This window comes from Oncorhynchus clarkii, chromosome 10, assembly GCF_045791955.1.
Source record: "Oncorhynchus clarkii lewisi isolate Uvic-CL-2024 chromosome 10, UVic_Ocla_1.0, whole genome shotgun sequence".
Classification (NCBI taxonomy): Eukaryota; Metazoa; Chordata; class Actinopteri; order Salmoniformes; family Salmonidae; genus Oncorhynchus; species Oncorhynchus clarkii.
This window is the reverse complement of record NC_092156.1, coordinates 10,099,870-10,125,920: the sequence shown is the minus strand read 5'-3', so window position 1 is coordinate 10,125,920 and position 26,051 is coordinate 10,099,870. Positions and strand designations below refer to the sequence as shown.

The window sequence follows — 26,051 nt, the reverse complement described above, 5'->3', positions numbered from 1 at the left end:
TTCTGACCCGTAGGACAACACAAGGAGGGTCGTTTCTGACCCGTAGGACAACACAAGGAGGGTCGTTTCTGACCCGTAGGACAACACAGGGAGGGTCGTTTCTGACCCGTAGGACAACACAAGGAGGGTCGTTTCTGACCCGTAGGACAACACAAGGAGGGTCGTTTCTGACCCGTAGGACAACACAAGGAGGGTCGTTTCTGACCCGTAGGACAACACAAGGAGGGTCATTTCTGACCCGTAGGACAACACAAGGAGGGTCGTTTCTGACCCGTAGGACAACACAAGCAGGGTCGTTTCTGACCCGTAGGACAACACAAGGAGGGTCGTTTCTGACCCGTAGGACAACACAAGGAGGGTCGTTTCTGACCCGTAGGACAACACAAGGAGGGTCGTTTCTGACCCGTAGGACAACACAGGGAGGGTCGTTTCTGACCCGTAGGACAACACAAGGAGGGTAGTTTCTGACCCGTAGGACAACACAAGGAGGGTCGTTTCTGACCCGTAGGACTACACAAGGAGGGTCGTTTCTGACCCGTAGGACAACACAAGGAGGGTCGTTTCTGACCCGTAGGACAACACAAGGAGGGTCGTTTCTGACCCGTAATACAACACAAGGAGTGTCGTTTCTGACCCGTAGGACAACACAAGGAGGGTCGTTTCTGACCCGTAGGACAACACAAGGAGGGTCGTTTCTGACCCGTAGGACAACACAAGGAGGGTCGTTTCTGACCCGTAGGACAACACAAGGAGGGTCGTTTCTGACCCGTAGGACAACACCAGGAGGGTTGTTTATGACCCGTAGGACAACACAAGGAGGGTCGTTTCTGACCCGTAGGACAACACAAGGAGGGTCGTTTCTGACCCGTAGGACAACACAAGGAGGGTCGTTTCTGACCCGTAGGACAACACAAGGGTGAAGTAATGAACATCGCTCAAATGGTTACTCCATGGCCTCTATACACACACACACACACACACACACACACACAGGCGCACGCACACAGACACACGCACACATGCACATGCACACACACACACGCACGCACGCATGCACACAGACGCACACACACACACACACACACACACACACACACACATACACATGCACACACACGCACGCACGCACACAGACGTGCACACACACACACACACGCACACACACAGACACACGCACACATGCACATGCACAGACGCAACATAGCCAGCCCCGTGGCAAGTGGAGTAATACTCAACAGACTGTTGTCAGTTAATACCTGGTACAGATAGACCATCACCACAGTACTGTCTCCCAACAGACTGTTGTCAGTACTGTCTCCCAACAGACTGTTGTCAGTACTGTCTCCCAACAGACTGTTGTCAGTACTGTCTCCCAACAGACTGTTGTCATTTGAAACCTGGCACAGATAGAACCATCCCCACATCACTGCAAATTGTCATAACACATAATTCAAACAAAAGTAACTCTGTTGCCAGCGCTGAGCACACCCGCTGCAATGTTCCTCAGAAATATTACATTTGTAGATTTGTGGTCTCAACTGTGGAAAGAAAAATGATTTATACATTCTTGTGATTCTGAATGAGTAACTGACAGTCTGCTAAGGTTGTTCTCTTCGGGGCAGAGGCTTGATTATCCTCACAGTGTACGTCATCCTCTGTCCTCATATTCCCTCTCCCACTACTCCATCACAGAGACGGAGCTATGTCTGAGGAAGTCAGCCAGTCTCTCCTCGCTCAGTGGGCTAAAGGTACCGAGCGAGAGAGAAAATATACACACAGTGACTGGACACCAACACACTGCCCACTGTCTGCCACACATACCATCATAGATGTGTGTTTATCACAGGTGAAAACGAAGTATGAAAGTTGTTGGTGCAGTTGAGCATCAGAGCCTGTGAAAGTACATGGACGTATGTACATCAGATGATACAATAACGACAGCTTGCTATACAATCCAGTTGATTGATTTGATATAAGGAATTCATTCACACCAAGGTGGAACTTAACTTCACTGATTCCGAGGATGTAGCAGTCCTTAATTCTTGGTGTGAGTGTCTGATTTTTCCCGATACAGTCTCTCCTTTAAACGTCAGGAAGGGTTGAGGCAGATGGCTTTTCTCTTTCCGCAAGGTGAGCAAAAATCCTGGATGAAACTTGATTTATTCATTTACCCTTTTCTCCCCTGTCTCTCCCTTTTGATAAGCAGCTCAGCGTGCCTGTAGAGTGTACACCCAGCAGAAATCAAACAGACTTCCATAAATGACCAGTGTGTCGGGGAGCCAGCCAACGTTCGCTCAGCGTGCCTGTAGAGTGTACACCCAGCAGAAATCAAACAGACTTCCATAAATGACCAGTGTGTCGGGGAGCCAGCCAACGTTCGCTCAGCGTGCCTGTAGAGTGTACACCCAGCAGAAATCAAACAGACTTCCATAAATGACCAGTGTGTCGGGGAGCCAGCCAACGTTCGCTCAGCGTGCCTGTAGAGTGTACACCCAGCAGAAATCAAACAGACTTCCATAAATGACCAGTGTGTCGGGGAGCCAGCCAACGTTCGCTCAGCGTGCCTGTAGAGTGTACACCCAGCAGAAATCAAACAGACTTCCATAAATGACCAGTGTGTCGGGGAGCCAGCCAACGTTCGCTCAGCGTGCCTGTAGAGTGTACACCCAGCAGAAATCAAACAGACTTCCATAAATGACCAGTGTGTCGGGGAGCCAGCCAACGTTCGCTCAGCGTGCCTGTAGAGTGTACACCCAGCAGAAATCAAACAGACTTCCATAAATGACCAGTGTGTCGTGGAGCCAGCCAACGTTCGCTCAGCGTGCCTGTAGAGTGTACACCCAGCAGAAATCAAACAGACTTCCATAAATGACCAGTGTGTCGGGGAGCCAGCCAACGTTCGCTCAGCGTGCCTGTAGAGTGTACACCCAGCAGAAATCAAACAGACTTCCATAAATGACCAGTGTGTCGGGGAGCCAGCCAACGTTCGCTCAGCGTGCCTGTAGAGTGTACACCCAGCAGAAATCAAACAGACTTCCATAAATGACCAGTGTGTCGGGGAGCCAGCCAACGTTCGCTCAGCGTGCCTGTAGAGTGTACACCCAGCAGAAATCAAACAGACTTCCATAAATGACCAGTGTGTCGGGGAGCCACCCAACGTTCGCTCAGCGTGCCTGTAGAGTGTACACCCAGCAGAAATCAAACAGACTTCCATAAATGACCAGTGTTTCGGGGAGCCAGCCAACGTTCGCTCAGCGTGCCTGTAGAGTGTACACCCAGCAGAAATCAAACAGACTTCCATAAATGACCAGTGTGTCGGGGAGCCAGCCAACGTTCGCTCAGCGTGCCTGTAGAGTGTACACCCAGCAGAAATCAAACAGACTTCCATAAATGACCAGTGTGTCGGGGAGCCAGCCAACGTTCGCTCAGCGTGCCTGTAGAGTGTACACCCAGCAGAAATCAAACAGACTTCCATAAATGGTGTAGTGGTGACAGTATGTTAACAGCAGGAGTAATATGTCCATTTGGTTCAAACGCTCGGCACTAATTACTAGTGTATATCTCTGCTACAGCAATCACCACCCCTCTCACACAGTCACCCTGTCCCATACATCACCAGACACGGTCATAGAGATGACCTCATGTTATCTGCTTGTAATCACGTTAGCAGTGACCCTACTCCATACTGTATATGACAATGTTATCATTTATTTACAAGATATGCTGATCCAATGTTGACACCAACACACCAAGGTAAGACGTGTGTAGTCTCATGTTGGGAAGACTTCCCTGACAGCATGTGCTGATGTAAAACAACTAAAATAGTAGGTGTGAGGAGAGGTTCATTCAACCCCAACTTACCCACCCTTCATTGTTTTGGGGTGGTAGTGGTGTGACATATTACCTCCACCTGTGCCCGTTTGGTCTCTCACGTACCCCTCTCCTCAGCCTCCCCTCCCCCTCTCTGTCTCTCTCTCCCTCCCTCCCTCCCTCCCGCTCCCCCCCCTCTCTCTCTCCCCCCTCCCTTTCGCTTGAAGTCTCTCTCTCTCTTTCCCTTCTCTCTCCCTCCCCCTCCCTGTCTCTCTCCCTCCCCCTGTCTCTCAATTCCTCCCCCTCCCTGTCTCTGTCTTTCCCTCCTTCTCCCTCTCTTTCCCCTCCCTCTCCTTCTCTCCCCCTCCCTCTCCCCCCCTCTCTCCTTCCCCCACGCCATCTCTCTCTCTCCCTCCCTCTCCCTGTCTCTCTCTATCCCTCCTTCTCCCTCCCTCTCCTTGTCTCTCGCTCTCCCTGCCTTTCCCTGTCTCTCGCTCTCCTAACTCCCCTCCCTGTCTGACCATCTTGCTCAGATCTTCAGTATCTAGACCCTCTCCTCTTCACCAGCTACAAGGACTTTCTCACTCTTTTCCTCTCTTCCTCTCTCTCTCTCTTTTCCTCTCTCTCTCTCTCTCTCTCTCTCTCTCTCTCTCTCTCTCTCTCTCTCTCTCTCTCTCAGCCCTTCTCCCCCCTTCCGTTCTCGATCCCCGCCGGGACCTTGTGTTTTCACTTCTAAGGTTCTTTCAATCCATTTCCTTTATCGCCGTAAAAAGAGCAGCAGCAGAGAATGTATATTTATTTATTTATCCCAGAGAGGCGCAGGGGGTTCCTGTGTGCAGCGTCTCTTGATCTCAGAGAATTGCCTGAAAGCTTTGCTCTCCATGAAGAGAATGTAGAGTTGGAGGAGGCCTCTCTCCTCTCCTCGCCCCTCCTCTCCTCTCCTCTCCTCCACTCATCCCTCCTTCTTCCCCAGGCTTTTTCTCTGCGGGTCTGGCCAGTCTCAGTCTGTTGATGTATGAATAATGAATGTTCCAGGGACACAGCAACATCAGTGATGCATCCTACCTCCATAATGAGATCCCCACTGTGGAGAGGAGGGCAGGTGAGGATCTACTGTACACTGTACAATAACAGGCTGGCTATGCTGCACATCTGACATGTCAATAAACTACGCTGCACATCTAAACATGTCAATAAACTACGTTGCACATCTAAACGTCAATAAACTACGTTGCACATCTTAACATGTCAATAAACTACGTTGCACATCTGACATGTCAATAAACTACGTTGCACATCTAAACGTCAATAAACTACGTTGCACATCTAAACATGTCAATAAACTACGTTGCACATCTAAACATGTCAATAAACTACGTTGCACATCTAAACGTCAATAAACTACGTTGCACATCTAAACATGACAATAAACTACGTTGCACATCTGACATGTCAATAAACTACGTAGCACATCTAAACATGTCAATAAACTACGTAGCACATCTAAACATGTCAATAAACTACGTTGCACATCTAAACATGTCAATAAACTATGTTGAACATCTAAACATGTCAATAAACTACGTTGCACATCTAAACATGTCAATAAACTACGTTACACATCTAAACATGTCAATAAACTACGTTGCACATCTGACATGTCAATAAACTACATTGCACATCTAAACCTATCAATAAACTACGTTGCACATCTAAACCTATCAATAAACTACGTTGCACATCTAAACATGTTAATAAACTACGTTGCACATCTAAACATGTTAATAAACTACGTTGCACATCTAAACCTATCAATAAACTACGCTGCACATCTAAACATGTCAATAAACTACGTTGCACATCTAAACGTCAATAAACTACGTTGCACATCTAAACATGTCAATAAACTACGTTGCACATCTGACATGTCAATAAACTACGTTGCACATCTAAACGTCAATAAACTACGTTGCACATCTAAACATGTCAATAAACTACGTTGCACATCTAAACATGTCAATAAACTACGTTGCACATCTAAACGTCAATAAACTACGTTGCACATCTAAACATGACAATAAACTACGTTGCACATCTGACATGTCAATAAACTACGTAGCACATCTAAACATGTCAATAAACTACGTAGCACATCTAAACATGTCAATAAACTACGTTGCACATCTAAACATGTCAATAAACTATGTTGAACATCTAAACATGTCAATAAACTACGTTGCACATCTAAACATGTCAATAAACTACGTTACACATCTAAACATGTCAATAAACTACGTTGCACATCTGACATGTCAATAAACTACATTGCACATCTAAACCTATCAATAAACTACGTTGCACATCTAAACCTATCAATAAACTACGTTGCACATCTAAACATGTTAATAAACTACGTTGCACATCTAAACATGTTAATAAACTACGTTGCACATCTAAACCTATCAATAAACTACGTAGCACATCTAAACCTATCAATAAACTACGTTGCACATCTAAACCTATCAATAAACTACGTTGCACATCTAAACATGTCAATAAACTACGTTGCACATCTAAACATGTCAATAAACTACGTTGCACATCTAAACGTCAATAAACTACGTTGCACATCTAAACATGTCAATAAACTGCCATTAAACACAATTGTTAAGCATCAGTATCAAGATAAATGTGTTGTCCTCTATAAAGGTCTGTAACACAACATGCCCGGAGTAGCAAGTACATGAGCAGAAACAGACAGAAGAAAACTCATAGAGAAGCAGCAATGTTATGCAATGATAACTTTGTCCTCCATCTATATTCTTCTTGACCCCCATTGTCTAGTTAGGACCCAGCGCCACTACACACTTGGTTAGTCACTCTGACCCACACCACCGGACACAAAGGCGCTAGTGTGACATGGTGACCTATCTGTGAGGAGACCTGTTCTGCTGGAGTGGACAACAGTGACCTGTATAATGACATTAGACCTAAAAGGTGAAAGATCATTGAGTAACTTTGAATGACAACATTTCCTGGAATGGGGAAGATACAGATTCTGGTAAGTAGAACAATCTGTCTGCCTTTGGTGATATGAGCAAAGAAATATCTATTAATCAAATAAATTATTCAATAAAAAAAAAGAGAGAGAGAGAATGATTACTGTATCTTCCTGGGTTTACTGTATATTCCTGGGTTTACTGTATCTTCCTGGGTTTACTGTAACTTCCTGGGTTTACTGTAACTTCCTGAGTTTACTGTAACTTCCTGGGTTTACTGTATCTTCCTGGGTTTACTGTAACTTCCTGGGTTTACTGTAACTTCCTGAGTTTACTGTAACTTCCTGGGTTTACTGTAACTTCCTGGGTTTACTGTAACTTCCTGAGTTTACTGTAACTTCCTGAGTTTACTGTAACTTCCTGGGTTTACTGTAACTTCCTGGGTTTACTGTAACTTCCTGAGTTTACTGTAACTTCCTGGGTTTACTGTAACTTCCTGAGTTTACTGTAACTTCCTGGGTTTACTGTAAGTTCCTGGGTTTACTGTATCTTCCTGGGTTTACTGTAACTTCCTGGGTTTACGGTAACTAAATTTGGCCCTAACCAAAGAGTACACAGTGGCAGAATACCTGACCACTGTGACTGACCCAAACTTAAGGAAAGCTTTGACTATGTACAGACTCAGTGAGCATAGCCTTGCTATTGAGAAAGGCCGCCGTAGGCAGACATGGCTCTCAAGAGAAGACAGGCAATGTGCACAATGACCACAAAATGAGGTGGAAACTGAGCTGCACTTCCTAACCGCTGATGTGGGGCAGGGAGGAGCGAGGGAGGGGGAGAGAGAGGGGGGGGTGAACCCAGTGGGGTATGATGTGGGGCAGGGAGGAGCGAGGGAGGGGGAGAGAGAGAGGGGGGGGGGGTGAACCCAGTGGGGTATGATGTGGGGCAGGGAGGAGCGAGGGAGGGGGAGAGAGAGAGGGGGGGGTGAACCCAGTGGGGTATGATGTGGGGCAGGGAGGAGCGAGGGAGGGGGAGAGAGAGGGGGGGGGGTGAACCCAGTGGGGTATGATGTGGGCCAGGGAGGAGCGAGGGAGGGGAAGAGAGAGGGGGGGTGAACCCAGTGGGGTATGATGTGGGGCAGGGAGGAGCGAGGGAGGGGGAGAGAGAGAGGGGGGGTGAACCCAGTGGGGTATGATGTGGGGCAGGGAGAGAGAGAGATGGAGGAGAGAGATGGAGGACAGAGAGGGAGAAGAGATGGAGGAGAGAGATGGAGAGAGATGGAGGAGAGAGAGGGAGAAGAGAGAGGGAGGAGAGAGATGGAGGAGAGAGATGGAGAAGAGAGGGGGAGGAGAGAGATGGAGGAGAGAGGGGGGGAAAGAGAGGGAGGAGAGAGATGGAGGAGAGAGAGGGAGGAGAGAGGGAGGAGAGAGATGGAGGAGAGAGAGGGAGAAGAGAGATTGAGAGAGATGGAGGAGAGAGAGGGAGGAGAGAGAGAGGGATGAACCCAGTGGGCTATGATGTGGAGCAGGGAGGGAAAGAGATGGAGGAGAGAGAGGGAGGAGAGAGATGGATGAGAGAGAGGGAGGAGAGAGAGGGAGGAGAGAGAGGGAGGAGAGAGATGGAGAGAGATGGAGGAGAGAGGGAGGAGAGAGATGGAGAGAGAGGGAGGAGAGAGATTGAGAGAGAAGGAGGAGAGAGATGGAGGAGAGATAGGGAGGAGATAGGGAGGAGAGAGATGGAGGAGAGAGATGGAGAGAGATGGAGGAGAGAGAGGGAGGAGAGAGAGGGAGGAGAGAGATGGAGGAGAGAGATTGAGGAGAGAGATGGAGCAGAGAGAATGAGGAGAGGGAGGAGAGAGATGAAGGAGAGAGAGGGATGGGAGAGATTGAGGAGAGAGATGGAGAGAGAGAGAGGGAGGTTGTTCCTCCTCTGTCAGAGATCCATCAGCTAATGGAGGTCTTGAGTTCTGTCTCTTCACCTTCTGTGTTATTCCCCCCACCACACACACACACACACACACACACTCACACACACACACATACACACACACACTCACACACACACACATACACACACACACACTCACACACATACATACACACACACTCACACACACACACACATACACACACACACACACACACACACACACACATACATACACACACACTCACACTCACACACACACACATACATACACACACACTCACACACACTCACACACACACACACACACATACATACACACACACTCACACACACTCACACACACACACACACACACACACACACACACACACACACACACACACACACACACACACACACACACACACACACACACACACACACACACACACACTCACTCACCTGCTATGCAGTGTGTGTATGCAATCGATGTGAATACAAGATGTGTGGTTGGGTACAGTACTCCTATAGTGATAAATTAATATCCGTAGGAAAGAGGAGACAGCACATAGGACTGAAACTCATTGGTGGCAGTAAGACATCTGCGGCTCTGGTTTGATTGGGCCTTCATGCCAGGAATGGGAAAATAACCTTTCCATATAACTCCACGCACACACACACACACACACACACACACACACACACACACACACACACACACACACACACACACACACACACGTGCACACACACACATTCACACATGCACATACACACGCACACACTCTCCGTCTGCAGCCTGGCTGATCAATAACCCAGGGCAGGGCACATCTGTCTAATTAAGAAGGCCTTTCTCACTGAGTCTTGTTTATGAAAGCAAACTCATCATGACGTCTGCAACGCCTGACTCTTCACTAACACTTTCCATTATGTGAGAGTCTCCATTCAACGTTTATGAACACACAATTGGCAGTGGGATTAAAATTGCACAACATCACAGGGCTAGTGAAATGTGCTTGATGTTGCTGCTAGCTCTACAACACACAGACGATCTGGGTCCTTTCCACCCCTTGTATTCAAGACCCCCATGGTGCTTTGCAGCCAGGGCCTGAAACAGTTTGGGATCAGCAGGAAGAGCGTTTTAACACGCTAATCAGATCGGAGTTGCTCAAATCACATATGCACAATGAGAAAAGACACTTAGTTTCTGCTGAGGGCCGTAAATGAAAACCATGAATCAATTACATGCAAAGCGCATTTCAATGAATAACTTGGGAAGTCATCATTAAAATGTTAATTAAGGGAACTGGCTGGGCAGATTCACCATGCTATTAGGCTGTGATGAGTTTGTATAGTGTGTGTTTTTTGGGTGTGTATTTTGTGAGATTTCACAAAATGTAAAAAAATAAAAAATGTAACTAACAGCTTCACAAAAATGACGAGAACATCAATAGTTTCACAGACAAGAGGGAACTTTAATTAAATATTGTGAAAGTTGAAAAGCTATTTTACATTTTCAAAGTTGAAACAACAATAAAAGTATAATCGTTACAGTAGTTTATTTTTCTCTTCTCCCTGTCGATCAATATATAACTGATCTGTGTGTCCAGTCAAACACAAGGCTTGGTAGGAGAGATGGGATGGAAGGGATGATAATAGGACTCAGAGAACAGGTGACCACCTCCCCGACAGGGACGGCTCTATTCTCCTGGCTGGACGGTTACACAGTAAACCTCAAACTCATCTGTCCCTATCCCCAAACACAGGAGAACTGAGTCACAATGCAGATACACTGACATCAGCATTACACAACTGCATTTTACAACAGACTCCCTGGTCTTCAGAATCCTCAGTTTAAATGTTCCCTCTCTCCTATGAAGTCACATTACAAAATATCCTTCAGCAATAAAAAAATAAAATAAAATGCCATGTTCTCTTTCAGAGGACTGATGGCACACACACACACACACACACACACACACACACACACACACACACACACACACACACGAAAGAGTACAAAGAGTGGTCATGTGACCCATGTCAGAGATAAACTGGTGCTCATTTTGTATATAAAGGGACTGGAAAAAGGGGGTTTCAGAAGAGAGGGGGGAGTCAGAAGAGAGGGGGGAGTCAGAAGAGAGGGAGGAATCAGAAGAGAGGGAGGAGTCAGAAGAGAGGGAGGAGTTAGAAGATATGGGGGAGTCAGAAGAGAGGGAGGAGTCAGAAGAGAGGGAGGAGTCAGAAGAGAGGGGAGAGTCAGAAGAGAGGGAGTAGTCAGAAGAGAGGGGGGAGTCAGAAGAGAGGGAGGAGTTAGAAGATATGGGGGAGTCAGAAGAGAGGGAGGAGTCAGAAGAGAGGGAGTAGTCAGAAGAGAGGGGAGAGTCAGAAGAGAGGGAGTAGTCAGAAGAGAGGGGGGAGTCAGAAGAGAGGGAGGAGTTAGAAGATATGGGGGAGTCAGAAGAGAGGGAGGAGTCAGAAGAGAGGGAGGAGTCAGAAGAGAGGGGGGAGTCAGAAGAGAGGGAGTAGTCAGAAGAGAGGGGGGAGTCAGAAGAGAGGGAGGAGTCAGAAGAGAGGGAGGAGTCAGAAGAGAGGGAGTAGTCAGAAGAGAGGGAGGAGTCAGAATGGTGGGGGGAGTCAGAAGGGGGAGGAGTTAGATGAGTGGGAGGAGTCAGAAGAGAGAGAGGAGTCAGAAGAGTGGGGGGAGTCAGAAGATAGGGAGGAGTCAGAAGAGAGGGGGAGTCAGAAGAGAGGGAGGAGTCAGAATGGTGGGGGGAGTCAGAAGGGGGAGGAGTTAGATGAGTGGGAGGAGTCAGAAGAGAGAGGGGAGTCAGAAGAGTGGGGGGAGTCAGAAGAGAGGGAGGAGTCAGAATGGTGGGGGGAGTCAGAAGGGGGAGGAGTTAGATGAGTGGGAGGAGTCAGAAGAGAGAGGGGAGTCAGAAGCGTGGGGGGAGTCAGAAGATAGGGAGGAGTCAGAAGAGTGGGAGGAGTCAGAAGAGTGGGAGGAGTCAGGCGAGTGGGAGGAGTCAGACGAGTGGGAGGAGTCAGAAGAGGGCAGTAGTAATTGTCTAAGCAAGGGTGTAAAATGACTTGTGTGTTACAAATGATTGTGCTGTCATTTAGAACGGTTCATAATCACATCTGTTTTTAGTACCATTACCTTTCTCTAATAGAATCACACTGGAAATAGAATATGTTTTACCATCAACCCACCTTTAGCTGTGGAGGTCTATATATATATATATATATATATATATATATATATATATATATATATATATCGTTATAGACGGAGGGAATAACCCTGAAGATGAGAGATGAACATGAAGGGAAGGGTCGGCTTCCTCTCCTCCTCCTCTCCTCTCCTCCTCTCCCCCTCTCCTCCTCTCCTCCATACCAGCTGCTCAACACATTCAATATTTATCCTTCTATTCTCAGTTATCTCGTCTCAGTGTCCTCCTCTCCTCTGTTATTTCTGGCTCCCCCTATCTCTGCTGCGCCATGCCGAGTGCTCCCTGCGGCAGGGGAAACAGTTAAACATCGCTCAGGGCTCAGGGATAAGGAACAGCTCCACTTGTGTTCCCCCCTCTCTATATGTTGCTTGTTGCACCCATTTTAAAGTATGTTAGCAGAGCACTGATGTGGTCTCTACTTTACACTGATGTCTGTGGGTTTGCATTGTTAAGGCATCTAAACTGCTGGTTCAGATTTTGGTGAGACAACGGAGGGGAAAGTGTAAATAAGATGGAAGAGATGAAGAAAGTATTTTCATTTTTCCCCCCAAAAAATGGTCAAATTCATGGCTAGAAAGAGAACCCACATGTCTAATGTTTGTTTTTAAACAGTATACGGGTTTTTTTTAAGCCCAAAAAATCTAAGCAAAGAAGAAATTCAAATGATATACTTATATAATCTCTTTACTATAAGAATAATATACTACCTTTACCATATGATAAAACAAACGCAAAATCAAGACAACATTTTTTGTTTCTTCATTAACTTCCAAAATGATACAAAAAAATAGACAATGGCTTTTAGGGTGGATGGAAAATGGAAGTATGGCTTAAAACAACACAAGAAAAACACCAACGTAAAAAATGACACGTATAAAAACCACATCTAAACACGGAACATGGTAGACAACCAAATAAACAACTGATCGGCACTGTCACAAAATGCAAACATACACACGAAGGATGTGGAAGAAGCAAAATGTAGAAATTGAGGAGAGATGGTACATTATTAGGTAACATTCGGTAACATTCTGTATCTCCCGTCTTAACTATTTAAACTCTCCGAGCTAAAGTTGATGGGATCAATTTGAGTTTGCAGTAAACATGACATCCGTGACACTCAAGCTGCCGTAAGACCTCTTTAAATGTATAAATATATCTTGAACAATGACTTTGGCAAAATTAAAAGAAACATCACATACATGTATTACTATATACAAAAACACACATCACACGAGAACAAAGAAAGAAAAGAAAGACAATTGATAAGATTGGATTCAGATATTTTTTGCTGGGCATCTGAGGATTAGGTCACTTTTACAGTGCTGGGTAATCCATGTATCACCATAAGATTGGATTCAGATATTTTTTGCTGGGCATCTGAGGATTAGGTCACTTTTACAGTGCTGGGTAATCCATGTATCACCATGTCGACTGGGACACCACTAAACACCTCATGTTGACTCATTAGTCTGTCTATAAAGTGTCTCCCAGTTTGACCTATCTCAGATCCTCAACTGTTGTCCACAAGGTGGAACAAGAGAACCATTTTGAATGGGCGACCCATGACCCCAGTGACCCCAGTATCATGGTGAGAACACAACAAACCAAAAACTATCAAGGAATAATTCATACAAAGAAAAATAACTCACACAATATAGCAAAAGTGAAATGGCGACATCCTTTTAAAACATATGGTGTCCTTCATTGAGATTTCATGGTGGATGGCAGAGAGAGAGAGAGAGAGAGAGAGATAGAGAGAGAGAGAGAGAGAGAGAGAGAGAGAGAGAGAGAGAGAGAGAGAGAGAGAGAGAGAAAACACTTTAACAAGAGGGTTTCTAATGTACAGTTACAGGGCACAGCAAGATTGCGGTCCAATAGACCAACCACACAGTAGAGACACTGTTGCTATCCAGAGCAGGTTCAGGCTCTGCTCTCTAACTCTGACAACCACCTAGGAGCTTGGACACGTTCGGTACACTTACAGCCAACATGGAGTGAATGGCTGGCGACGTGTCATCATGGGTAAATCACTTGCTTTCTGTGGTGCCGAGCGAGCGCTTCTAGTCGTAGCGATGGAGTTCTCTGCTAGGCATGAGAGGGAGAGAAATGAGTAGGCGCTGTTTGCAGCGGCCAAAAGAACTCGAAAGCAGAGAGTTTCTGCAATGGTGCATGGTTAGTGCTACCTAGCGTGTCTTTCTGTGCCTTAGGGTTAGTTAGGGAATGTGGCATCGTCTCTATCCAGCACACTGTAGTACAAAACAAATGTCTAAATGTCTGGTTTGGCTAGTCTTGATTCATGAGTACAGCAATTGTATAAATCTAATTCAGTCTTTACTATTTAACTCACATTTTAATGTCTTCTATCATTCTCAAACAATTTATTCATTTATCTTTTTCAGATTCATAAATAAAAAATCTCTCTAATATTTTCACTTGTGTATATTACACATTGAAGATGGGAAATACATATTGTTTTGCACAAAGGTAAAACACTAAATAAGAGGATAAGTCAATCCTCTCCCAAATAAATAAAAGTCATGTTTAGCTGGGTTGGGTTTTCTGGGTAATCTGTGACCTTGTGTTCAACTCTTACGAATTCCAAAGAGGTTGTTGTAAATGCTGCGTTTTCTTCTTATTTATTTTTTCTCCTTTTAAAGTTCAAATGTGATTCCTTTTAAAAAAAGGGCCTGAGTTACGGGTTCTATTCCTTCAACGCAGGACTGACGAACCAGTCCTAAACTGTAGCCTTGGGTACATGCTGAGATCCACGCCTGAGTCTTTCTTCTCATACCCAAACATCGCTTACATGGGAGGAACGATCATTCCAGGAATCACTGCTGTGTGGAGAAGAGAGAAAGGGAGAAGGTGGAGGGAAGAGAGAAAGAGAGAGAGAGAGAGAGAGAGAGACAGAGAGAGACAGAGAGAAAGAGAGAAAGAGAGAGAGAGAGAGAGAGGGGGGAAGGAAGAGAGAGAGATAGAGAGAGAGAGAGAGAGAGAGAGAGAGAGAGAGAGAGAGAGAGAGAGAGAGAGACAGAGAGAGAGAGAGAGAGAGAGAGAGAGAGAGACAGAGAGAGAGAGAGAGAGAGAGAGACAGAGAGAGGGAGAGTTGGTTAATACATTAAAATGTTCCCAATGTTTTCCTCACATAATAATTACTCTTTAAATACAGCAATCTGTTCTCACATCTGCATTACAAACTATACTCAAACTATGACTCAAATACGCTTTCAAACAAGGTATAAATCATTTATATATTTTCAACAGCCTTGCCAAATTGGCACAAATGGGACACTTGAAACACTTGATTAGTGTTGTCAAAAACCGTGCCTTAATTGTTTGCATGCACTGAAGCTCATTTCTGTGTGTTTGTGACGTACTACATGATCCCCGGCTGGCTTCAAACAGCTGCATGGGGATCTGTGTCAGCATAAGGAACAGAGCTTAATGAAAGCTCCAAATCAAACCAAGGGTGACTACAGTACGCAGTGAAGACACACCAGGCACAATCCTACACAACACTACACTACATACTACTAAACACAACACTACAACCAACACGCCACCCAACACTATTACACACTACACAACACTATACACAACACTACACAACACACTACACACAACACTACACACTACACACAACACTACACAACACTACATAACACACAACACATTACTACACACTACACACAACACTACACACTACACACAACACTACACAACACTACATAACACACAACACAATACTACATAACACTTCACAACACAACACTACACTACGCAACATTACACAACACATGACACAACACTACAAAACACACTACACACTACACTACACACTACACACAACACTACACAACACTACACAACACACTACACAACACTACATAACACTACACAACACAATGCTACACAACGCTACACAATGCAACACAACATTACACACTACACAACTGTTGTGAATTTATTACAAATAAAAAAATGAAATATCACATTTACATAACTATTCAGACCCTTTACTCAGTACTTTGTTGAAGCACCTTTGGCAGCGATTACAGCCTTGACTCTTCTTGGGTATGACGTTACAAGCTTGGTACACCTGTATTTGGGGAGTTTCTCCCATCCTTCTCTGCAGATCCTCTCAAGCTCTGTCAGAATGGATGGGGAGCGTTGCTGCACAGCTATGTTCGATCGGGTTCAAGTCCGAGCTCTGGCTGGGCCACTCAAGGATTTTCAGAGACTTGTCTCAAAGCCACTCTTGCGTTGTCTTGGCTGTTTGCTTAGGGTCGTTGTTGTGTTGGAAGGTGAACCTTCACCCCAATCTCAGGTCTTGAGCACTCTGGAAATTGTTTTTATCAAGGATCTCTCTGTACTTTGCTCTGTTCATCTTTGCCTCGATCCTGACTAGTCTCCCAGTCCCTGCCGCTGAAAAACATCCCCACAGCATGCTGCCACCACCATGCTTCACCGTAGGGATGGTGCCATGTTTCCTCCAGACGTGACGCCTGGCATTCAGGACAAAGAGTTCAATCTTGGTTTCATCAGACCAGAGAATCTTGTTTCTCATGGTCTGAGAGTCCTTTAGGTGCTTTTTTGGCAAACTCCAAGCGGGCAGTCATGTGCCTTTTACTGAGGAGTGGCTTCCGTCTGGCCACTCTACCATAAAGGCCTGATTGGTGCAGTGCTGCAGAGATGATTGTCCTTCTGGAAGTTTCTCCCTTCTCAACAGAGGGACTCTAGAACTCTGTCAGAGTGACTATCGGGTTCTTGAGCACCTCCCTGACCTAGGCCCTTCTCCCCCGATTTCTCAGTTTGGCCGCCAAACTTCTTCCATTTAAGAATGATGGAGGCCGCTTTGTTCTTGGGGACCTTCACTGCTGCATAAATGTTTTGGTACCCTTCCCCAGATCTGTGCCTCGACACAATCCTGTCTCGGAGCTCTACGGACAATTCCTTCGACCTCATGGCTTGGTTTTTGTTCTGACATGCACTGTCAACTGTGGGACTTTATAGAGACAGGTGTGTGCCTTTCCAAATCATGTCCAATCAATTGAATTTACCACAGGTGGACTCCAATCAAGATGTAGAAATATCTCAAGTATGATAAATGAAAACAGGATGTGCCTGTTTCCATAGCAAAGGGTCTGAATACTTATGTAAATAAGGCATTTCTGTCATTTATTTTTAAGACTGTTATGGTCATTATGGGGTATTGTGTGTAGATTGGTGAAAAAACAACAACATTTATTTAATACATTTTATAATAAGGCTGTATCGTAACAAAATGTGGAAAAAGTCAAGGGGTCTGAATACCTTCCGAAAGCACTGCCCAAATTGACAATATACAGTATATAATTCATGTTTGACTAGAATGAACCAGCTCCATCATCTCCAATCATTCACAGGGAAATGGATTTGAGTTGGGTACATGGTAATGGATTGATGAGATGTGGTTGTTCCATGACCTAACATATCCAGTGTAGTGGGACAGGCCAAAGGTCAGAGGCCAGAGGTCAGAGGCCAGAGCACCTCTAAGGTGTGTAAGGAATTTCTATTGCTTGAGATTTTCACTTGTCGTTGGTTATGCAACTGCTGACAAACACCAAAAAGGATGCTGGGTGTTTTTCTGCAGGCGTTTTGCTCTCAAATCTACTGTTGATGGAATCAAGGGAGGCAGGAAAAGTTATGCACACACACACACACACACACACACACACACACACACACACACACACACACACACACACACACACACACAATGTGTTAGCTCATCGATAAAATAACGCAATATGTCATAAACCAAAATCACAAGTGTAACGTACAAAAAGAAAGCATTTCAAATGTTTATGTGAGGATATCAAAATGATCTTTGAATAAACCCAGATTTGGTTTATTAATCTTAGAACAATCTGATTTACATGGAAAACACAAATGCTTCTCAACTATTACAGCTGATAATATGCCCGACTGCACAGGAACTATTGCTGTATGTGGTATCTTCTGGCAGTTCTATGTCAGTTCTGTCATATTGTGAGACACACGGGACTGGGAGAGAAGGAGCTTGTGGCAGTTCTATGTCAGTTCTGTCATATTGTGAGACACACGGGACTGGGAGAGAAGGAGCTTGTGGCAGTTCTATGTCTGTTCTGTCATATTGTGAGACACACGGGACTGGGAGAGAAGGAGCTTGTGGCAGTTCTATGTTAGTTCTGTCATATTGTGAGACACACAGGACTGGGAGAGAAGGAGCTTGGGTTTAGATACGATGCCTCTCTGACAAAACATCATGTATGAAAATGACTCAACTCTAGCTCTTTGATCTGCAGTAGTGTAACACAAACCTAGTCAGTCGGTGGGTGTATGTCAATGTAAATAGTGACAGGATCGATTGTCAACAAAGCCCAACAGCTGTCTTTGTTAATAATTTCCCAGCCTATAGTGGGGGGGGGGGGGGGGTGATCAGATAGAGAGGAGACTCTGTGGAAGCACACTCCACTGTACTATGCTACGCTACAGAGTGTTAAAGGAATGATGTTGTGCTCCTGTGACTCTGTGGAAGCACACTCCACTGTACTATGCTACGCTACGCTACAGAGTGTAAAAGGAATGATGTTGTGCTCCTGTGACTCTGTGGAAGCACACTCCACTGTACTATGCTACGCTACGCTACAGAGTGTTAAAGGAATGATGTTGTGCTCCTGTGACTCTGTGGAAGCACACTACACTGTACTATGCTACGTTACGCTACAGAGTGTTAAAGGAATGATGTTGTGCTCCTGTGACTCTGTGGAAGCACACTCCACTGTACTATGCTACGCTACGCTACAGAGTGTTAAAGGAATGATGTTGTGCTCCTGTGACTCTGTGGAAGCACACTCCACTGTACTATGCTTCGCTTCGCTACAGAGTGTTAAAGGAATGATGTTGTGCTCCTGTGACTCTGTGGAAGCACACTACACTGTACTATGCTACGCTACGCTACGCTACAGAGTGTTAAAGGAATGATGTTGTGCTCCTGTGACTCTGTGGAAGCACACTACACTGTACTATGCTATGCTACGCTACGCTACGCTACAGAGTGTTAAAGGAATGATGTTGTGCTCCTGTCTCAGCTTTTGTTTGGCTGGTGGAGCTCTAACACTAAACTATGATTTAACAGATAATTTCCAAAAAGAACATCCTATACTGGTATCCAGTCATGGCAGGTTTGTTGAATAAACAAAGACCTTATGTAAATTGTGAGATATCTTTTCTGATTGTGTTTCAGTAATGTACAGTCGTGGCCAAAAGTTTTGAGAATGACACAAATATTAATTTCCACAAAGTTTGCTGCTTCAGTGTCTTTAGATATTTTTGTCAGATGTTATTATGGAATATTGAAGTACAATTACAAGCATTTCAACAGTGTCGAAGGCTTTTACTGACAATTACATGAAGTTGATGCAAAGAGTCAATATTTGCAGTGTTTTTTTTCAAGACCTCTTTTTCAAAACCTCTGCAATTCCACCCTGGCATGCTGTCAATTAACTTCTGGGCCACATCCTGACTGATGGCAGCCCATTCTTACATAATCAATGCTTGGAGTTTGTCAGAATTTGTGTTTTTTTGTTTGTCCACCCGCCTCTTGAGGATTGACCACAAGTTCTCAATGGGATTAAGGTGTGGGGAGTTTCCTGGCCATGGACCCAAAATATCTATGTTTTGTTCCCCGAGCCACTTAGTTATCACTTTTGCCTTATGGCAAGGTGCTCCATCATGCTGGAAAAGGCAATGTTCGTCACCAAACGGTTCCTGGATGGTTGGGAGAAGTTGCTCTCGGAGGATGTGTTGGTACCATTCTTTATTCAAGGCTGTGTTCTTAGGCAAAATTGTGAGTGAGCCCACTCCCTTGGCTGAGAAGCAACCCCACACATGAATGGTATCAGGATGCTTTACTGTTGGCATTATACAGGACTGATGGTAGCGCTCACCTTGTCTTCTCCGGACAAGCTTTTTTCCGGATTCCCCAACCAATCGGAAAGGGGATTCATCAGAGAAAATGACTTTACCCCAATCCTCAGCAGTCCAATCCCTGTACCTTTTGCAGAATATCAGTCTGTCCCTGATGTTTTTCTTGGAGAGAAGTGGCTTCTTTGCTGCCCTTCTTGACACCAGGCCATCCTCCAAAAGTCTTTGCCTCACTGTGCGTGCAGATGCACTCACACCTGACTGCTGCCATTCCTGAGAAAGCTCTGTACTGGTGGTGCCCCGATCCCACAGCTGAATCAACTTTAGGAGACGGTCCTGGCTCTTTCTGGACTTTCTTGGGTGCCCTGAATTCTTCTTCACAACAATTCAACCGCTCTCCTTGAAGTTCTTGATGATCCGATAAATGGTTGATTTAGGTGCAGTCCTACTGGCAGCAATATCCATGCCTGTGAAGCCCATTTTGTGCAACGCAATGGTGACGGCACATGTTTCCTTGCAGGTAACCATGGATGACAGAGGAATAACAATGATTCCAAGCACCACCCTCCTTTTGAAGCTTCCAGTCTGTTATTCGAACTCAATCAGCATGACAGAGTCATCTCCAGCCGTGTCCTCGCCAACACTCACACCTGAAGAGAATCACTGACATGATGTTAATTGCAATTCATCAGATCACTCTTCATAACATTCTGGAGTATATGCAAATTTCTATCATACAAACTGAGGCAGCAGACTTTGTGAAAATTAATATTTGTGTCATTCTCAAAACTTTTAGCCACGACTGTATGTATTGGGTCTGTTGAGGACAGCAGTGTGTCCTGTCCTGTCCGGTCCTGGGAGAAAGCTCTGTGTTCCCACACCCACACAGCTACAGCCTGCCCTGCCCTCTAGCCCCTATGCATTCATGCCCTTTCTCCTCATTCACACACAGGAAGATAGGCACGACCACTAAAGCATTAAAACCAAATAAAAGGACAAACTTCTGAGTAATATGACTACTCTGCCAAACGCCCTTTTAGCTGAATAAACAAAAGCACAGACCAGAATTAGAGATATCCTCTCATCTCTCATCCTCTCTTTTGTCAAAATATACAACTGCAAAATGAGGATGGTTGATGTTAATGTAATGGGTAAGGTGATGGGTAGATGGGTGGAACGATGGATGGATGGATGGATGGATGGATGGATGGATGGAGGGACGGAGGAAGAGAAGGGAGGATGGGTGGATGGGTGGATGGATGGAGAAGTGGATGGAGAGATGGATGGTTAGAGGGACGGAGGAAGAGAAGGGAGGATGGGTGGATGGATGGATGGTTAGAGGGACGGAGGAAGAGAAGGGAGGATGGGTGCATGCCAGAAAGAGTAACGTACTTCAGGAAAAGGCCAGGCCCTGCAGCGAGCTGGCTGTGGAGTACTTGCTAGAGTCCACAAAAGACTGATCTGAGGGAGGGAGCGCAAAGAGAGGAGGGGAGGAGAGAAAGCAAAAACAACGTGTCATTTCAAGGCCGGAGAAGGGGAGAAGGGGAGGAGGGGAGAAGGGGAGGAGGGGAGAAGGGAAGGAGGGAAGGAGGGGAGGAGAGGAGAAGGGAAAGGAGGGGAGAATGGGAGGAGGGGAGGAGGGGAGAAGGGAAGGAGGGGAGAAGGGGAGGGGGGAGGAGAAAAAGGCAGTGGATATTGGGGACGTAGAGGTTGGTTAGAGAGAGACATAATAGTGTCTCCATTGGCTAAGGGGATCACCTTGGAGACCATTGCCGTTGGTGCAGGTGGGTGGGGGTGAGGTCTGAGGTCGCACCACAGGGGCGAAGGCGCTCTTCTGCTTGACGGCCGACACCATGTTGGCAGGGGAGAAGGAGAAGATCCCAGAGGAACTGCTACAGTTAGAGGGCAGGCTGGTGGAGGACGCCATGGTGGGGCTGGAGGGAACGACTGGAGGGATGGAGAGAGGGAGAGATGGGGGAGGAGGTAGGGAGGGAGGGAGAGATGGGGAGGGAGGTAGGGAGAGAGGGAGAGATGGGGAGGGAGTAGGAGGGTGGGAGGGAGGGAGGGATGGGGAGGGATGGAGAGGGAGGGTGGGAGGTAGGGAGGGAGGGAGAGGGAGATGGGAAGAGAGAAGGAGGGAGGGAGGGAGGGAGGGAGGGAGGGAGGGAGGGAGGTAGAGAGGGAGGGAGAGATGGTGGGGGAGAGGGAGGGTGGGAGGGAGGGAGGGAGGGAGAGAGAGAGAGATGGGAAGAGTGAATTAGGGAAGGAGGGAGAGAGAGAGGGCAAGAAAGAGAGCGAGAGCGCGTGAGAGAGAGAGAGAGAGAGAGAGAGAGAGAGGGGGGGGGGGGGCAAGAGAGAGGGCAAGAGAGAGCGCGAGAGTGAGAAAGAGAGACAGGGGAGGGAGGGAGGGAGGGAAGGAAGGAGAGAGGGGGAGGCATAGCAAGAGGTTAATTTCATCATGTAGAATTAATAATTTATCAGAGAACACAAGAAAAAAACAACTCCTTAAGTATTCAAGGGGGGAAAGTTTCAAAAGAGAGGAAATTAAAATCAAGTTCATTCTTACAAATTAATGCTTGTTGGTCAACTATTCAACCCAATCCACCTAGCAGTGGTCTCTTAGGTCTCATTCACTGCTCTTTAATGTTTTTCTTACTGGTTACACATTATTAGAAGTGATTCTTGTTATTTCACCATTTAAATAGATTTATATCTCCATGAACCATGAAACAATGGCACAATCCATTTATCAAATCCTAACTAATCAATGAATGAAAATTGGAAGCACAGAGCCCAGGCTTGTGGATTGATTGGAAGTGTCTAATAGAGTCAGCTAGCCTTTTAAAATACGTGTTAACATCGTGGGGAGCAAAGTGATGAAATTGAATTGTTACCCCTCCAATTAGTTTATTGATTTAATTAGCAGTCTTTAATTCCGTGGCCAGGCTAGAAAGGATCCGTGATACGGCCAGTCAGGCGTTGCAAACAGGCAATACACCAGTGACTCTCAATCCAATTTCAGGGCAATCTGATGAAAGGAGAGAGTCCTCCACAAGCCCAGAACATTCCAGCGTGGTTTCTCCTCCTAACCAGAGTAGTCTCATATAGCTAGTTCATAAGGCTTGATGTTGTCCGTGGAGATTTATCTGCCTGAAAGAAATCTGTAGGTGTCTGTTCTTAGATCATTGCCAAATGGTCCTCAAAGACAAACCTTCACAACTGGCACCCACCATCACAATTAGACCAAACAAACAACCTCTCTCTCTTTGTCTGTCTCCATCTAACACTCTCCCTCCGGGTTTCCCTCATTGGAAAAGGGGAGTCAATTCAGAATGTGCAGGAGAACAACAACATAGTGGATGTATGGCTGTCAGATGAAAGGCGATTAGAGGAGAGGACTGGTGAGTTGTTCAGGCTCCAGTACTGGGAGACTGCCAGGCAGACAGCCAATAGGGGAATAGCTCTAGATCTGAAGGCCTCCCTGTCACCACCAGGCCTCCCTGTCACCACCAGGCCTCCCTGTCACCACCAGACCTCCCTGTCCTCCCTGTCACCACCAGACCTCCCTGTCACCACCAGGCCTCCCTGTCACCACCAGGCCTCCCTGTCCTCCCTGTCACCACCAGGCCTCCCTGTCACCACCAGACCTCCTTGTCACCACCAGGCCTCCCTGTCCTCCCTGTCACCACCAGACCTCCCTGTCCTCCCTATCACCACCAGACCCCGCTGTCACCACCAGACCTTCCTGTCACCACCAGACCTCCCTGTCCTCCCTGTCACCACCAGACCTCCCTGTCACCACCAGACCTTCCTATCCTCCCTGTCACCACCAGACCTCCCTGTCCTCCCTGTCACCACCAGACCTCCCTGTCCTCCCTGTCACCACCAGACCTCCCTGTCGCCACCAGGCCAAACTCTCATAAACAAGCAAATAGGGAGAGAAAATTCCCACTCCTCTCATCCCTCCTCAAAGACCACAACTCTGTTCAGTACTGGGCTACAAACCAGAACCCATACTGTACAGCTCTTCTAGGGAGAGAGAGGAATGTACAGCAACAGTATGGGCACAGGCATAGGGGGAGCCATGCACTGAATAGTGGGTGAGTGTGGGTGGGTGGGTGAGCTGAGTGTGGGTGGGTAGGTGAGCTGAGTGTGGGTGTGTGGGTGAGCTGAGTGTGGGTGGGTGAGCTAAGTGTGGGTGGGGGTGAGCTGAGTGTGGGTGGGTGAGCTGAGTGTGGGTGGGGGTGTGGGTGAGCTGAGTGTGGGTGGGTGGGTGAGCTGAGTGTGGGTATGTGGGTGAGCTGAGTGTGGGTGGGTGGGTGAGTGGGTGAGCTGAGTGTGGGTGTGTGGGTGAGCTGAGTGTGGGTGGGTGAGCTGAGTGTGTGTGCGTGGGTGGATTAGCTGAGTGTGGGTGGGCGGGTGAGCTGAGTGTGGGTGGGTGGGTGAGCTGAGTGTGTGTGGGTGGGTGGGTGGGTGGGTGAGCTGAGTGTGGGTGGGTGGGTGGGTGAGCTGAGTGTGGGTGGGTGGGTGAGCTGAGTGTGGGTGGGTGTGTGAGCTGGGTGTGGGTGGATGAGCTGAGTGGGTGTGGGTGAGCTGAGTGTGGTTGGGTGGGTGGGTGAGTTGAGTGTGGGTGTGTGGGTGAGCTGAGTGTGGGTGGGTGGGTGGGCGGGTGAGCCGAGTTTGGTGTGTGGGTGAGCTGAGTGTGGGTGGGTGGGTGGGTGGGTGAACATAGTGTAGGTGGGTAGGTGGGTGAGCTGAGTGTGGGTGTGTGGGTGGGTGAGCTGAGTGTGGGTGGGTGAACAGAGTGTGGGTGTGTGGGTGAGCTGAGTGTGGGTGGGTGGGTGAGTGAGCTGAGTGAGTGAGACGGCTGGCTGTGGGTGGGTCGGCCGATTGGATGCAGGTGGGTAAAGGCGGTTGTGAGCTGTCTGTGGGTGGCTAGAAGAGCTGGAGTTGGACTCACTAGCGTAGGGCGAGTTGGCAGCGCTGCCGTTGAGGAAGCTGGGGGATCCTCCCAGGTTGGACATGCCAGTGTTGCCGTAGCCGTTCATGCTGGTGGTCACAGAGCTGTAGTTACTCTGCTGGGGGGTGGAGCTGGGCACATAGCCATGTGGAGACACGCTGCTCGTGTTCCGACTGAAACCTACACACACACACACACACACACAGAGAGAGAGAGAAAACAAAGATATCAGTCACCTTTCTGCAGTCACCTAATCATAGAACCACGTAAAACTGTAACGTCACAGACAAGGTCACAGACAACGTCACGGACAACGTCACAGTGTAACGTCACAGACAACGTCACAGTGCAACGTCACATTCACAAAACACAGCAGCTACATTTCTATTCAGTTACCGGTTTCTATGACGATAGCGCCACACCCGTATCGACCCGCCCCCTCACCCTGATTGGCTCCCTGGGAGGACTCGGACACGTTGACGGCCAGCTGGCCAGGGAAGGAGTTGACCCCCATCATGCCTGCGTGGACGGAGCTGTTGCCCAGGCCGCTCAACTGGTTGTGGTTTCTGGGAACATTGTAAAGAGCCTCCGCTATATCCGCCGCACGCTTCAGAATCATCTCCTGCCACAGGAGAACACAGTTAGACGAGCGTTCACATATACACTGGTACCAGATAAGTAGCTTTCATATAAACAACACTGGTACCAGATCAGTAGCTTTCATATAAACAACACTGGTACCAGTTAAAGTAGCTTTCATATAAACAACACTGGTACCAGATAAGTAGCTTTCATATAAACAACACTGGTACCAGATACAGTAGCTTTCATATAAACAACACTGGTACCAGTTAAAGTAGCTTTCATATAAACAACACTGGTAACAGCTAAAGTAGCTTTCATATAAACAACACTGGTACCAGATACAGTAGCTTTCATATAAACAACACAGCTAAAGTAGCGTTCACAGAGCAACACTAGTGACAGTTTAAAGGGCCAATCAGCAGTTGACACCGTCCCCCGACCTCTGTCTGGGTAAACAGCTGAGGAATGGACCTGGAACCATATTCAAATTCATGGATGCTGACCATCCATGATATCAACATGACAGTTTTAACCATGTTAACCAGTGTTTGTTTACAATTACATTGTTTACCAACAATGGCGTAGAACCAGCCTATATGTTGTGTT

General features: G+C 46.8%; 1 protein-coding gene across 11 annotated transcripts in view; it reads right to left on the bottom strand.

Annotated features, from left to right (window-relative positions):
* Positions 1–14,577: 14,577 nt before the first annotated feature.
* Positions 14,578–26,051, bottom strand: part of LOC139417995 (transcription factor COE1-A-like) — a 278,063-nt gene continuing 266,589 nt past the window's right edge. For 2 of the 11 annotated variants that reach the window (XM_071167053.1, XM_071167055.1), the window contains exons 13-17: positions 25,305–25,482; positions 24,861–25,040; positions 21,659–21,847; positions 21,293–21,361; positions 14,578–14,787 (exon numbers count right to left, since the gene is read on the bottom strand). In XM_071167053.1, coding sequence (XP_071023154.1) covers positions 21,294–21,361; positions 21,659–21,847; positions 24,861–25,040; positions 25,305–25,482 — 615 coding nt within the window. In that variant the 3' untranslated portion in view covers positions 14,578–14,787; position 21,293. Of the gene's footprint in view, positions 14,791–21,292; positions 21,362–21,658; positions 21,848–24,860; positions 25,041–25,256; positions 25,483–26,051 lie in introns of all 11 variants that reach the window. The other 9 variants (XM_071167049.1, XM_071167051.1, XM_071167059.1 and 6 more) reach the window with 7 other exon arrangements.